General features: G+C 19.2%; 4 protein-coding genes across 4 annotated transcripts; 1 reads left to right on the forward strand and 3 right to left on the reverse strand.

Moving 5' to 3' along the window:
• Positions 1–938: 938 nt before the first annotated feature.
• PGSY75_0709500 (hypothetical protein) lies at positions 939–1537 on the forward strand (the record flags this gene model as incomplete). The annotated part of the gene is made up of 2 exons (XM_018784958.1): positions 939–1137; positions 1329–1537. 2 exons carry the CDS (start codon positions 939–941, stop codon positions 1535–1537), a joined length of 408 nt encoding a protein of 135 aa, XP_018642459.1.
• Positions 1538–1999: 462 nt separating this feature from the next.
• On the reverse strand, positions 2000–6017 carry PGSY75_0709600 (putative ribonucleases P/MRP protein subunit POP1; the record flags this gene model as incomplete). Its single annotated transcript, XM_018784959.1, has 4 exons — positions 2000–2043; positions 2157–2249; positions 2412–2780; positions 2984–6017. 4 exons carry the CDS (start codon positions 6015–6017, stop codon positions 2000–2002), a joined length of 3540 nt encoding a protein of 1179 aa, XP_018642460.1.
• An 893-nt stretch (positions 6018–6910) lies between these two features.
• Positions 6911–7945, reverse strand: PGSY75_0709700 (putative lysophospholipase; the record flags this gene model as incomplete). Its single annotated transcript, XM_018784960.1, has 1 exon — positions 6911–7945. One exon carries the CDS (start codon positions 7943–7945, stop codon positions 6911–6913), a length of 1035 nt encoding a protein of 344 aa, XP_018642461.1.
• Positions 7946–9663: 1718 nt separating this feature from the next.
• Positions 9664–16769, reverse strand: PGSY75_0709900 (putative membrane protein; the record flags this gene model as incomplete). Its single annotated transcript, XM_018784961.1, has 3 exons — positions 9664–10727; positions 10971–13469; positions 13592–16769. 3 exons carry the CDS (start codon positions 16767–16769, stop codon positions 9664–9666), a joined length of 6741 nt encoding a protein of 2246 aa, XP_018642462.1.
• Between the last annotated feature and the right edge of the window lie 347 nt (positions 16770–17116).

The following is a 17116-nucleotide window of genomic DNA, read 5'->3' on the forward strand; positions in this document are numbered from 1 at the left end:
TTTATTTTTTTTTTTTTTTTATAAAAAAAATAAAATATATATATTTATTTAAAAAAAAATTTTATAAAAAAAATATTTTAAAAAAATAAAAAAAAATATATAAATTTATAAATACAAAAAAAAAAAAAAAAAAAAAAAAAAAAAAAAAAAAAAAAAAAAAAAAAAAAAAAAAAAAAAAAAAAAAAAAAAAAAAAAATGTATAATATTATATATATATATATATATATATATATATAAATGTATTAATATTATATATTTATATATAAATTCAATATTTTATTATTTATTGTAATTAAAGAAAATAAAAATATTAAATAGTAAGAAAATATTACTATGTAATAATTTAAATATATATATATATATATATATATATAATACATTTGTATATATACTAACATATTTCAATTCATATTATATTATATTATAAAACCATATAAGAAAAAAGAATTGTCAATTGTAAATTGTCTTACAATTTTATATGTATATTTATAAACATAAACACACAATCAGAAATTATTTAATTTAAGATATAATTATTTATTATTATTTTTTTTTTTTATCAAGATCTTATATATAAAATTTTAGGTGTAAACCTTACAATACATATTATAAGGATTCATAATCTTATGTTAATAATATATTCCTTTTAAGAAAAGGATTATACTTCAAGCACTATTTGTATTTCAAAGATATAATGAATTAAAAAGGAAAGGCAATATTTTATATGTCCTTTTTATATATCAATATATCTGTATATATATATATATTTATTTATTATGTTTCAATTTTGTTTTTTTTTTATTTTACAATTCTTATGAAAAATATTACGAGAAAATAATAATATTAATAATTAAAAAAAAAAAAAAAATTAATAATAATAATAATAAAATACATAGTAACGTAACCTTTATAAAACATACATATATAACAATATAAACATGGATAATATGGATGAAGAGAATAATTATAATTTTCATGAAAGCAATGAAGTAAACTATAACGAAGAATTCGCACAAATAAAAGTAGGACAACTTATTTCTGAAAAATATTTGGCTGATTTTATAAATAAAGATATATTTTTTATAGGTGAAATTATGAATATAGAAGGAAATGTAATCAACGTTAAATCCGTAAATGGTAAAAATAATTCAAGACACAAAAAAAATTGAATAAATTATAAATATATCAAAATTTATGTATATATATATATATATATATATATATATATTTTTTTTCTCCTGAACATGTTCATGTCTTTTTTTTTTATTTTTATCTTTTTACCTGCACATATTCATGTAACATTTTTTTTTTTTTTTTTCCATTAACAGGTAATTATGTTGATTGCATATTAAAAGATAATAACTTTAATACGGATTCAAAATATATTGGAATAAAAGGTATCGTGTCAGATGATTTAAAAATTATAGAAACGAGGGGTATAGTATTATTACAAGATATCAACTTTGAAATTGTTAATGACTATATAAATATTTCTATGGAGAATAAAGATTCGGAAGTTTTCATACCATCATATTAAATATATCTAAATGTATATATAAAATAAAATGAATAAAATAAAATGAATAAAATAAAATTCATTATAATTAAAAAAAATATATTTTTATATATTTGTATGCATATATCTTTTATTTCTTATGTATTTATTTTTTCATGTTATCTTATTTTTGAAATTATAAGAAAAATATAAATATTAAAATTGAAATTATATATATATATAAATTTTACGCAAATTTTTTTCAAAAAAAGTGTCTCTTTTTACATTATTTTTCTTTTTTCGTCTTTTAAAATATATTTTAAAAAAAAATAAAATTTTATATATTTAAAAAATTAAAGCATATTATATAATTTTAATTCATTTTTATAAATACATAAAAATATTTTATTATTACACCATATATAACATATATGTAGAAAAATAAAAAAAAAGTTCCTATATATATATATATATATATATATATCTTATAAATTTATATTTGTCCTAAAAGGGTAGATACATATCTTCAGTTACTAAATTAATCCATACTGCAAAAATAAAAAAATGAAATCGTAATATGACAAATGTATATATATTTATTTATTTATGTAATAAAATAAATAATTATGTTAATTTTTTTCTTTTTTTTATTCAAACATACCATGGTGGTAATAAGCCGAATTAACATTTCTCATCAAACCCAAAAATACAAACTCCTTTCCATTTACATTTATATTTATTTCATCTTGTGTTACTATAAAATTAAAAAAAAATATATATATTATATATATATATATATATATATATATATATATAGGACATTAAAATAATAATAACATTTGAAGCTTTTCATATAATTTAAATTGGTAGATACATATAAAACATTTTTCTTTTTTTTTTATTATTAAAATCTTACATAGTTTTAAAGCAAATAGATGATTTAACAAATTATATAAAAATAGATAAAAGGATATATGAGCTACTCCATATCCATATCCTTTAGATAATACATGTCCGCCACTTGAGACATATCCAATTATTTGCTTAGATGATAAAATAATTTCTGCTTCATTTTTTTGAATATCATTAGATTTTTTATTTTCTTCTATTGATTTGTGTGTTGGTAATTTTTGTAAATTTCTAATTTTATTCTTTTTCATTATTTTATTTTTATATTTATGAATTATGGATTCTTTAATTTGTTCGATGTCTTCGTTTTTCTTGTGTTTGTTATTAATTCGTTTGTGTATGACCCACTCAAGTAATTTTTTGCTATCAGCATGTTCTACAAAAAAAAAAAAAAAAAAAAAAAACACAATGAAATAAAAATGTAATAAAATAAAAATATAATTCCAGACATATAAACAATGCATAAATGAACCATATTTATTTTTTTTTGATTCATGTTTTGTTACAATATAATATATATATTTATTTATTTATTCATTCATTCATCTATGCATCCTATTTATATTCTCAATAACTTACTTATAAACAACTTGATGACTTGCTTCAATGTCAATGAACATATATGAGTTAACCTCTTAGGCGTACTTTTTTTATATGATTGAACATAAACAGATATAAAATATGTGGAGAAAATAAAAAATTTAGATTTAAATTGTTCTATAAAAATATCAAAATCTTTGAATGTATTTATTTGTGAGATACGCTTTAAAGATATGGATAGAAATCCTTGTATAAAGGTTTTTATGATGAATTGATTATATGGATCTGATTGTCTTATAATTTTAATATTATTATTATAAGGATATATACATATCCAAGAATAATTAAAAGGATTATTAATACCTATACAATAATAATTAACTCTTTTGTTTATTGGTTTTTTAAAATATGAATTTGTAGATATACATTCTCTTAATTTATTATATGAAATACCTCCAGATGTATCTGGGAAATCTTTAGGATACGTTAAAAAATTATAACATTTTAATATTTTTTCTCTTTCTTTTAAACCTATAGCTATAGATCCATTACGTATTAATAAATGGAACAGAGTGGAACATTTTTTTTTGGCTGGGCATACAATAAAATATCTTTGATTTTTATCATTAGTTTTATTAATAATTAATATGGGTACTTTAGTATACTTTTTACAATTATTTGAAATGTTTTCTTTTGTTTTCTTTAACTCGGAAGAAATAATATTAGACTCAAATTTTTTATTATTTTTTGGTTTATTTGTATGATTATCTTCTAAATAATCTTTTAAATAATTTTCTATTGTTTTTTTGTCATAATCTATATTTAAATTTTCATTTTTCATTGTTTCATATAAGTCAGCATATTTTTCTGACATTTTATTTTTTTCCTTGTTCAGTTTATTTTTGTATAACTCACTATGATCTTTTAAAGGTTCAGATTTTTTTAAATTATTATTATTATTATTATTATTATTATTATTATCATTATTATTATTAATATTATCATTATTATTAATATTATTAATATTATTATTTTTTATATTTTTATTATTTATGTCTTTCATTTTATTTATGCATTTTCTTTTTTCCTTTATAGCTTCGTATGTATCAATATTTTTATTATGTTGCATCATCTTTAGTATAGACAATTTAACTTTTTTTTTCTTACTACTCCTGACATGTTCATATTTATTAACCTTTATACGTTTAATTACATTTTGTTTAATCCTTTCATTCATAAGAATGTTATTATCAAAAGGAGAAAAGTCTTTTGCTCGTAAGATTCTATTTCCGTTTTTTTCTTGTAGATAATCAAATGAATTCTCAAAAACTTTTTGTGATTTTTTTTTTTTTATAACATTAATATGATCTGGAGAATTATTATTATGAATATCATTTTTATTCTTGTTACTTTTTTGTATATATTTTCTTCTATTCCTATTTATATCCCTCTGTTTACATAAATATTTATCCTTATAATTCTTTTGTATATCCTTTTCATTAACTTTATAATTCAATAAAAATGGTCCTATAGATTGTGGTAATACAGCATATAGTGGTATTACAAAATCATAAGGAATGGTTACATTTTCATAATTAAAATGATATCTATCATGCTTTTCTTGATGAATATATTTTGTTTTTACTTTTAAAATATTTATTAACAGATCAAAACTTTTCGGTCCAATTAGTTCGTACATACAAATATCTTTTATATGTTTTATATGAACAGAAGAATTTATATTTTTAAAATTTTCTATAACATCTTTTAAACAACTTGGATGTATAAATATCCATATATCTCTAATTATATCATCTTTTAATGTATCCTTTTTTTTGTTTTCTTCTTTGTTTAATCCTATATCAACATAATCTATATTATCATTCGTATGGTCATTTTTATGAGTGTCGTGAACTTCCGTTACGACATAATTTTTATCTACACCTTTTATATCATTTTTATAATGAACACTATCCACATTATTTACCATACTTACATTATTAAAATTATTTATATTGTTCATATTGTTTATATTTTTTATATTATCCTCTTTGTTTTTGTCTTTTATATCTTTGTGTTGCTTTTTTCTGGTTTGTTTGACTTTATCATTTTCATTTAATTTGGAACGCCATAAAAAATAAGCAGGGCAAATGAGTTGCCGTTTAGAGTTGAAAAAATCATCATCAGAATGAGGGTGATTATCATTTTTATTATTAATTTGGTTGGTATTAATATTATTCTCATTTTCATTCTTATAAATAAAGAATTTCCCTAGCAGTATACCCTGCATAAACTTACTAGTTAACATATTAGACTGTTCAATATTTGTATATTTTTTTAATGTATTTATTAAATTATTTTCATGTCCTGACAATTGAATTATTTCGACATAAGACATATCATGTATTAATGATTTCCTTTTACTAAATCTAAATATTCTTCTACTAATTTTTGAATAATTTTTTAAAGCTAGTTTATATCCATAAATATTAATCATTTTAAATCTTTTAGAATGATACATATGTGTTTCAAGCCAATTTTTTTTTTTACTTCTCATAATAAACTTTTTATAAAAATAACCATAGGACATAAGATTTGGTTTTTTTTTTTGTTTTTTGTTTTTTTTCTTTTTTTTTATTTTGGGTTCAGATATTAACATTTCATCTAATGCTGTTTTTTTACAAATCAATGGAACCCTATATGGGTTATAGGACATGCATCTTCTTCTTCTATTTTTATGTATTCTTTGAAAACATCTTTTAAAAATATTTTTCTTTTTTAATTCTCTCCCAAATAAGGACAGATCTTTTTCTTTCAAATGAAAAAAAGATGATGTCCATGGAATTGATTCTAGGTTAAAAAAGAAATGAGCATCTATATCGTTATTATTTATTTCATATATAGATTTATACATGCCTTTCTCTTCTTTTAATTTTTTTCCGTTTCTCTTAATCATTATTTTATCTCCAATCCTAACTGAGCCTTTATCATGGTTGTACTTTTTTTTCTCTTCATTCTTAAGGTTCATATTTATATTGATATCCTTACCAATAATATTATCTTTATTATTCATATTGAGAATATATTTCTTTATATTAATAAGCGTGGACCCTAAACCATCATAAGTACTATATGTATATAAATAAATAAAAACATATAAATAAATAAATATATATATATATATATATATATATATTACCTTTCAGTTGTTTTAAAAATATATAACTAAATTTATTTTATAACATATAAATATATTTTATTCATTTATATTTAATTAATAATACCACATATATTATATTTTGGGGGATTTTATAAAAATTATAATTCATTATTTAAAAACATAGAAAAACATCAGATTGAATATTCAATATGATATATTGAATATACATATTACATATTATAATTTAGAATAAATATATTTATAAATATTATGGTTACAAAAAAATATTATAAAATATAAAAAATACAAAAGGAATACTCTTCCTTTTATCATTTTTTAAAACTACAAAAATGCAGCATATATAATATATTATCTTTTCTATATAAAAGAAAATATAAGTGTTTCTTTTTTTTTTTTTTTCCTTTATATGTGAATATATTATTATATTAAATGCATATATTTTTTTTTGAGAACATCTATAAATATTATTATAACTATTTGTATATATATATTATATATAATCCCTAATTTTTTGGTATACACAAAATAGCTTTGAATTAAAATTTAAAAATAAATATATAATAAAAAAAAAAAAAATTATTTTATTATTAATTAAACAAAGAAAAAAAAAATATATATATATATATATATATATATAATAATAAAATAATAAAGGAACAATGGATGAAGAGAAAAAAAAAAAAAGATGTTGTTTATATATTGATGTTAAAATTTCAAGTTTATAAGAAACCATTTTTGTTTCTTATATTATTTGTAGCAACATTGAAATAAAATGTAATAAAAATTTAAATATCCATAGGTAAAAGATGGTCCATGTCATCTAATGTATATAATTCTTTTTTCAAACACTTAAGTTTGTTGTAAAATTTTAAGGTACCTCCATAAAAGCAAACACTATCTTTTTTTGAGTGAGCAAAAAGTATAGGAATATTTTCAGGAATATAATCCATATCATTATTTAAGTTGTATATAGCATTTAATAATTCACAACCTAATTTACATGTGACATGTTTTTTAAATTTGAATTTATCGAATTGTATAATATCATTCATATGTGGAAACATATTAAAATGTAAACCCGGAGTAAGTCTTAAACTGGGGAAAACATTTCCTAAGAATTTGGCAAAAGGAATATAGAAATATTTATATGATGGTTTAGTTGCTAACTCATCTATAGATATCATCCCAGCTAATGGTATACATCCTCTTATATTTAATTTATTATTATTATCTTTTGATTTCCCTAATATTTGTAAAGTTCTTAAAACAACATTACCACCCATAGATAATCCCATAATATAAAATGGTAATATATTATTATTATTATTTATATTATCATGAAGAGATGCATTGTTATCTTTTTTATTTGATAAACATAACATATCATGTATTCTATTAATATATTGTATAAAATCATATACTATATCATCAAATTGTCTTATATGTGTTCTTAAACCTTTCCATCCTTCTGATTGACCATGACTTTGTAAATCTATACCATAAAATGAATATCCATTTTTATTAAACTCCTCAATCCAACTATTTTTATATATATAATAATTATCACCATCTTTTAATATTGCCTTATTGTTATTTACTACCTCTACATTATGTCTTAAATATTCTAAACGTACATGAGAATTCATACCATGACATGCTATTATAACACCTACTGGATTCTTAACGGTCCATGCATAAGTTTTTAAAGATAATCCATCCTTATTATGAAAAGAATCATGTTTAGGATTCCCATCTAATCGAGGACCGCTAGAACCCGTGGAGCTCTTCCTCGATATCTTTCCCCCACTCTTGTTCTTCATCTGGTATATATAAATAAATGTATATATATATATATATATATATATATATATATGTATGTATATATATTTCTTTTGAAAGGTGACAAACGCAAATAGGAATATGAAAATATGTATAAAAATATAAAACAGATGCAATTATTACAAAATATTTACAAATAAAACAAAAGACAATTTTTAAATTAAACAATTAAATAAATGCATATTAACCAATACAACAAACAAAAGGTGCTATCAAAAAGAAAAATAATAAAATAAATAAAAGATATATATTATATATATATATATATATATTTATATTTATATTAATCTCATAAGAAACGATTATTTCGAAAACTCTTTAATATTTATAATAAATATATTATAACTTATAAAATAACATATATATTATATATATTCAATTTGACATTATAAAAAATTATTATATTTTATGTATAAAATGGAAAGTTTTTATTCCCTAAAATATCACATATATATTATATTTGTTAAAGATATATAAAAATATATATATATATATATATAATTTTATCAATGTTTTTATATATGTAACAATGTATTATTTTTATATATATAATATATATTCTTCTCATAAGTTATTATTTCATATAAATAAAATAGAAAAATATATATATTTTATATTACATATATATATATATATATATATATATAATAATATTTTTATTTTTATTTATTTAAATGAAATATTAAAAATTAATATTTTCATCAACATATTGTAACAATAAAGGATTACTTGAATATGCACCAAAAAATAAATATTACATATATTTTATGTATATAATATAATATATTTATAATACTCAAGATTAAAGCTTTATTTATTTCTTTAATTTTATAACAATCATGATATCTCAAACAATATATATATATATATATATATATATATTAATTGTTTAAAAAAAAAAAAAAAAAATACAACTTGTAAAAATTATAATATATATATATATATATATATTATATATTATATATACAAATAAATAATTTATCATATTAACATTATAGGTACCCATTTAAGATATAAAAATATATTATATTTCGTATATTTCTTAAGTTTTAACGTTTCAACATTTAAATAAATAAAATATATTTTTTTTTTTTTTTTTTTTTATATAAACATTTATATAATATCACCACATTTATTATGGAGTAAAATAGATGTTCATATTAAAAGGATTATATTTTTTAATATGTTCTTTATTACATACAAAATAATTATTAAAATATAGAGCCAATATAATAAAAGTATAAACTTTATTTTATTTAAAATATTAAAAATTTTATATATGTAGAATTATAATGTATATTTTATATTTTTAAAGAAGGAATAATTTCTATAATATATATATATATATATATATATATATATATATGTATGTATATTTTTGTGGATTTTTTTTTTTTTTTTGTAAATAATTTTATATATATATTATTTTTCTTTATAATGCTCCATGTAGGGCAATAAAAAATATAAAAGAATGATTACCTTAAAAATGAGAATAATTAAATAAATAAATTAATAAGTTAATAAATGTATACATGTATTCATACATATATATTATAACAAATTAAAGTATATATATTTTTTTTAGAAAAATATGTATATATATATATATATAGGACCAACATTATCATTTGGGTGATACATATACTTATATGTAATATATTTATGTACATTATATAAAATATGAATTTTTTTTTTTTTTTTATATGTCCGAATCAAATATTGATTTTAAATGAGATGGTGCTACACGATATACCCATACATTCCCTTCTCTTCTATCTAATCGAGATGTCCTTTGTCTTGCTCTTTTTCTAGTAACTATTAATTCTCTTATATCTTCAATAATTTCCCTATTTAATGACCAATAAGAATGTCTCAATGTGTGTACATTTGAACCTAACCAAGTAGTATCAATGACATCTACATCTAGCCAATCACGATTATCTTTATAACAGTAAGTAGGTTCTATCCCAGTAAATACTAGTAATGTATTTCTAAACATAGGTGGTTGGTGTAAAATATTTTGTGTTTTATCTTTATTTAAAGAACAAATATCTTCATCATCATCATCATTGTCATTGTCATTTTTTTGTAATGAATTATGTTCATTCATATAAGTTTTATTTTTTATATATTTTTTTCCAAAAAAAAAATAAACAAGTGTTCTTAACTTTTCTGCTATGCTGATTTTGAATTTTGACTTTTTTTTTTTGTTATTTGTAATTTCTAAATTTTCGCAATCAAAAAATGATGATATAATATTATGATCTATGTTATAATCTATTTTATCATTTGTATTTTTTTCTATATTCATATATTTTTTATTATGAATTTTATTATTATTTTCCATAGGAATAGAATAATAATCTAATTGGTTACTGTCAAATAAATAATTGGCACCTTGCCCATTATATTTTTTAGAAATATCTTCTTTATTTATATTTAAATCGAATACATTTTTCCCTAATGATTTAGTGCCACTAAAAATTTCTGCCCATTTTAATGCTTTATCATTTGAATCACAATATATTGAAATAACTGTACAGAATGAGCGAAGAAATATATATTCTTTATTTACAAAATCGCTTAAATAATATTCAGGGTTCATCATAGTTAATGTTATTAGTTTCATTTTATTTTGATATTTTTCATCTTTCTCCTTTTCTTCAATAGTTGAAAATAAATCGCTACTTACGATATCGTGAAAGGCTAGTAGGAACATCCTTGTTCCCATGCTGTGTGTGATAATGTGTATTTGCCTTATGCCTATAATAAAAATGGAAGGATATAATATGGTGATATTGATAAGGATAAATAAATGGAAGGATAAAATATGGTGATATTAATAAGGATAAATAAATGAAAATACAAAGTTGGCTTATTACTGTATATTATTATATATCCAAAAAAATACATCACAAAACATGCACACATAAAATATATATATATATATATATATATATATATATATATATTTATATTTATATTTATATGTCTTTTTCCTTTTACCATTATTTCTTAGTGTATCCAGAAATGATTTAAAGGCATGGTGGACCTTCTTGTTTTGTGAATTATCCTTTGCTATAAAAAATTCTAGAAGATTTTTTCCAGAAGGCCAATTAAATAAGAAAAGTTTTATGTAGTTAGGAAAATTACCAAAAGAAGCCATTTGTCCTAAAATTTGTAAAGCTTCTAAATGACTTGTATTATATCCATGTATAAAAATGACTGCTTCTAAGCATCCAGCTAATTCACATTTAACCCATCCATCTAAACTTAATTCTTTAATATCATCTATCCATGAGTATATATGTTTATCATTATATTTATTATGATTAAATGTATTATTATTTATATTTTTTCTTTTTTTTATAATTTTTATTTTCACTTCATTATCTTCAAAATTGTCTTTTGTATTTCTACTTGTTAAAAAATTATAATTTTTTTTATTAATATAACCAGTAATATATAATCCTCTTTCAGCATCTATTGATATATGTAAATCTGTATTATATATTATACCAAAGTTTGGCATATGTGGACATAAATTTTGTAGTATTATATTCATACATTTAGTTTGATATACATTTGTTATAGTATCAGAAAATAATAATCTTCTACCTTTCTTTTTCCTTTTTAATTTTGGTAATGTACCTGATAAAGCTTTTGGTAAAAATGCCCTCCTTCGTCTATTATTTTTTATTTTGTATATTTTATTAAAATGAAAATATTTATTATACTTATTATTATTATTATTATTATTATCATTATTATTGTCTTTGCTATTACCATAACTTTTCATGTTTATATCATCATGACTTTTTTTTTTCTTTTTTGTTTTTTTTTTTCTCCTTTTGAAACCTCTAAATCTTTTAAAGTCTAAAATATTGTTAGTCATACTATATCCTATATGTTTCTTTATTTTCCTTGTATCATCCTTTAAGTCAGCATTATAATTATTGTTTTCATGTATATTTTCCTTTACCAACTTGTTATATAATATACCTAAAGATTCTTCATCGTCTTCATTTTCTTCCTTATCATAATTATGGTCATATTCATTTTGTTGCATTTCATTATTTCTATTGGTTATACTATTTTCTTTGTCTTTATTTTTTATTTTATTTTTATTTTTTTTTTTTCTTCTTCTTCTATATTGATCCTCCTCATAAGAACTCCTCAATAAATTCATATCAACATCCTTTCTTTTTGATATTTCAGGTTCATTTATATATGCATTATCCTTTTTCTTCCCAATGTTTAGTATTTGCTTCTTTTTATTTTTAGTAGATATTTTTCTCTTAATTATATTGTATAACTTTTTCTTGGATGAATTTCTATGTTTATCCTCACTTTCCTGCTCCTCATCATCTATTTTATTCTGTCCTGTAATTTTTTCTTTTGAATACTTTATCATCTTAGGTTTTGAAAATAATCCCTCTTTATGAACATAAATATTTTTTTTTTTTTTTTCTTTTTTTTCTCCTTTAACATTTTTATGAGATGTTTCATTTTGCTGTGAATTAAAGCTGCCTTGTTCATATAATAATCCATGTTCTTTTACTTCTTCAATTTTTATTAATTCATTTTTATTTTTCAAAATTGGCTTGAAGGAAATATCTTTTATATTATCATTTAATTTATTCATATTATTATGACTTGTAATTTTCGATACATTAAGAAAATTCTTTTTTTTTTCATCACTAGAAAGTTTATTTGTAGGTAAGTTTGTTAAATTATTTTCATCTGTATCATCATTGGAAGAGATAGATATATTTTGCTTGTCTTCCTTTATAGCAATATTCATATCACATAAGAAATTAGTATTATCTTTATCAAAGGAATTATTATATGAAATATTATTTGTAAGCCAGCTTTTGTTTTCATAAATATTTATATTAGTATTGTTTGTTTCTATATTTTTATTAAATGTTGAATGTATTTCATTTTGTATACTATAACTTAAATCACATATATCGTCGTAATTAAGAATATCTTTTTTTAATAATATGTCATCATTTAAAAATGGCGAAGGGCATATGTCATCATTTAAAAATGGCGAGGGGAATACGTCATCTCTTTTATAATTACTAGGGATGTTTAAAATGATTTCTTTGTTATCATAGATTTTATTTTCTTTTTGTGTATCATTTGGATGTTTAACACTAAGATGATCATCATGATTATTAATATTATTAATATTATTATTATCATATATATCATATTTATCATTATCAATTGTGTTTTCGTTCTGTTCATTGTGTTTTTCTTCTTGTTTCTCTTCCTCTTCGTCACTTAAAAGCTTGTTATAATCAACACGAAGTATATCATTACTAGCTTTATTTATGATTAAATATTCACAACATTCTCTTTTTTCAAAAATTCCATGGTTGCTTTCGTTTTTTCTATTTTTAGAGTTATTATTAGTTAGGTTTAGGTTGTAAAAGATTACCCTAGGGAAGGTTCTGTAGAAGGCCCCGCTAACACAGCATTCGGTGTCTGCCAGACCTACAACATAAAATAGAAAGATGAATGTATATACATACATATATATATATATATATATATATATATATATATATATATATATATATATATATATATATTTATTTATTTATTTATATTATTACCTATCTCCAAGTCGTTGAGCTCACAGTTAGTTTTTCCATAACCAATTTTTATACACATAAAACCAGAACCTGTTTTAAAATCTCTACATTTGAATGGACCTACAGGTATTCCATGATACCAATATCCAATTAATACTTCTCCCTCCAAATTTATACCTCTCCAATAACCAAATCCATGTGGTCTTCCTTTTTTATCTAATTCACCTATATAGAAAATAATATAGAAATTCAGATTTTTATTATCATTCCTCAATCTGAAAATTTTATTTGATACATTTTTTGTAAATAGGTTAAAGAAAAAAGAACATTTTTCCTTTTTAATAACTATATTATAACCTATTGCTCTTCTAGTAGTACTTTCTATATTTTCTTTATAACCATATTGTTGTTTTTTATACAACGTATTAAATAAATAACTATTCATTTTATTTAGATAATATGCATCAATATTATTAGGTACTCTAAAATGAATTATTTCTTTTTTCACAATTGAATATGAACTTAAGAAAAAGTGATCTAGATAAAATTTTAATAAATGCGGATATATTAATTTATGATATGTAGCATATAAGGATACAAATGTTATCAGTATTGTATATATTAATAAATTCATAGTATCTATATAAAATATAGACCATAATTTTTGTAATTGTAAATTAAAATAATCTTTTTTTCTATCATAAATATATTTCACACCCATTTTATAATAATAATAATAATTATTATTATTATTAATATTATCATTATTATTCATATTATTCATATTATTCATATTATCATTATTTTTCATATTATTCATATTATTCATATTACTTACATTTGTAGATTCCTGTTTTAAAAAAAGAAAATTTGCATATATCATTATAGGTATTTGTATAACAAACAAAAACATAAACAATATAGTTAACCTACCAGCCAATAAATAAGTTGATGGTATCCCTAATTTTATTAATAATATAATACATATTAATAAAACAATATAACATATACTTTGAATAATGCCATCAGCATCATATATATTTAAAAATAAATTTGTATTTAATTTATTTCCATTAATAAGATTCATATCATTTGTATCACTAGACAAATTAGAAGTTGTTATATTTTTTGATATTTGTGTAATAATCTTTACTATTAATGAATAAATAATAATATAGCTAGCACATTTTAATGAACTATAATTATAAAATGTCCCCATATATTTTCTTAGTAGTTCTCTATATTTCATAAATTTTAGGGTCTCACAGAATCCATAAACATTATTATAATAATTATAATCATAACTATTATGATTATTCACATTATTATTATAAATATTGTTATTTTGTATATTATTATTTTGCATATTATTATTTTGTATATTATTATTTTGCATATTATCATTTTGTATATTATCATTTTGCATATTATCATTTTGTATATTATCATTTTTTATCTTAACCTTTGGATGTTTCTTTTTGTTGTGAGGTGTCTTAACCAGTCTACTAAATTGCTCTTGATATTTATCATACATACATGTTGTATTTATAAAATTATATTTCTCATTTGAAATACTTGATTCATTTTGTTTACTAAATGAATTATTATCTTCATTTGATGAAATATATTTTTCTGTTTTTTTCTGGAACACATTCTTATTATTGTAAATATTTTTTATATATGCATTATTTTCAATATTTTTTAATTCTCCAATCATATTCACATTTTTTTTATTATTATTATTATGTATGTTAATTTTATTCTTTATCATTATATTTTTTTCATTTGATATATTTACACATTTTTCTTTATCTATAAAATCAGTTTGGGTATAGGCATTTTTATAATTTCTTATGATATCATTCTTTTTATCTTTTTTATTTTTTCTGTTTCTTTTTTCATTTCTTAATACATTATAATAATTATCATTATAGTGATAATCGTTTTTATTTATATCATTTTGTGAATTTGTTTTTTCACTTTCCTCAGATTTATATTGACAAATATGACTAATAAAAGGAACATTGTTATATTGATAAGATAACATATTATTTGAAGTATAATATTTATTATCATTTTTTATTCTCTCAATAAGGCGTATATTATCCTTACTACTAGATATATTCTTATCACATATATTATTTTTATTAATTATTTTATTTTTTTTTATTTTTTGTTTTTTATCTTTTCCATTTTGATGAAAGGAGTTAAGTCTAGAATATTCCATACTTTTTGTTTCATGAAAAATATTATCTTCATTCTCACAAAAAAGATAATCTTTTAAATGATCCAATTTTTTCTTATCTTTGGAATTATTAAGGATATCATTTTTATTGATCTCCAAAGGTGATACTTTTCTTCCTTCTCTATTAATTGTTTGTTTGCTTATTTTTTTATCATTTTTTATATTTTTTCGCTTTTTATAAAAGGGTTCATAATTTTTTGTAGATATATTATCTTTAGAATAGTGACTACCAATATTGTCATACATATCATCACATATATTACCATTCATATGATCAAAAGATGCCGTACGTGTCGAACTATGCAATGCCGCTGAGATACTTTGCGAGTGAATAAATTTTTTACAAACATTTTTATTATAAATTATATAATTATCCTTATCATAGTTATTAAAAAACAACTTTGTGAAACTATTATATTCTACAGATTTATTTGTAAAAAAATTTAAGTCTACATTTGTTTTTTTCATTTGGTTAAGAGGAAGTATATAATTTAAGACATTATTTATTTGTCTTTTTTCTTGTTTTATTTTATTTTTTATTTTATTATTATTTTTTTTTTTTCTCTTCTTAAAAATTTTATGTTTTAAAAATAGATATTTTGTTTTCTTATACTTGTGTGATATATATATGGGTATATTATAAGAATTTCTTTTATGTTCTATAGTTGATAAATATAATAGTGTATTGTGTAATTTTTTTCTTTTTTCTTTTTCACATTTCTCTTCATTATAGATTATAGTTTTGTTCTTATCCTCCTTTATATGATTAAAAAATAAAGTATATATATACATATCATTTTTAATTATTTTATTATTTTCATTTTCAATATAATTTATTCCTTCCTTTAACAAAATTTTATAAATATTATCATTTTTTTTATATGTTTCATCTATATTTTTATAATTATTATATTTATATGTTTTCAAGTTTTTTCTTTTCTTACATTCTTTCATGATTTATCTATATTTTATAAGTTATTTTATTTTTTTTTTTTTATTTTATTATGATCTATTTTTTTTTTTTTTGTCCTTGTTCTTTTAAAAAAATATATATATATATATATATATATATATATATATATATATATAGATCAATGATTTAGTATATGTGTATATTCTTCTGGTTTATACTCCATTTTAAGAACAGAAAAGAAAATAAAAAAAGAAAAAAATGTTTTCCTTTTTGTTCTATAATGTGTTTATAATACATACACATATATTATATATATATATAATTATATATATATGTTTATATATATTTAATGATCTTGTTAACAAAACAAAATAGTATAACAATATGA

Source organism: Plasmodium gaboni, chromosome 7 (genome assembly GCF_001602025.1).
Source record: "Plasmodium gaboni strain SY75 chromosome 7, whole genome shotgun sequence".
Taxonomy (NCBI): domain Eukaryota; phylum Apicomplexa; class Aconoidasida; order Haemosporida; family Plasmodiidae; genus Plasmodium; species Plasmodium gaboni.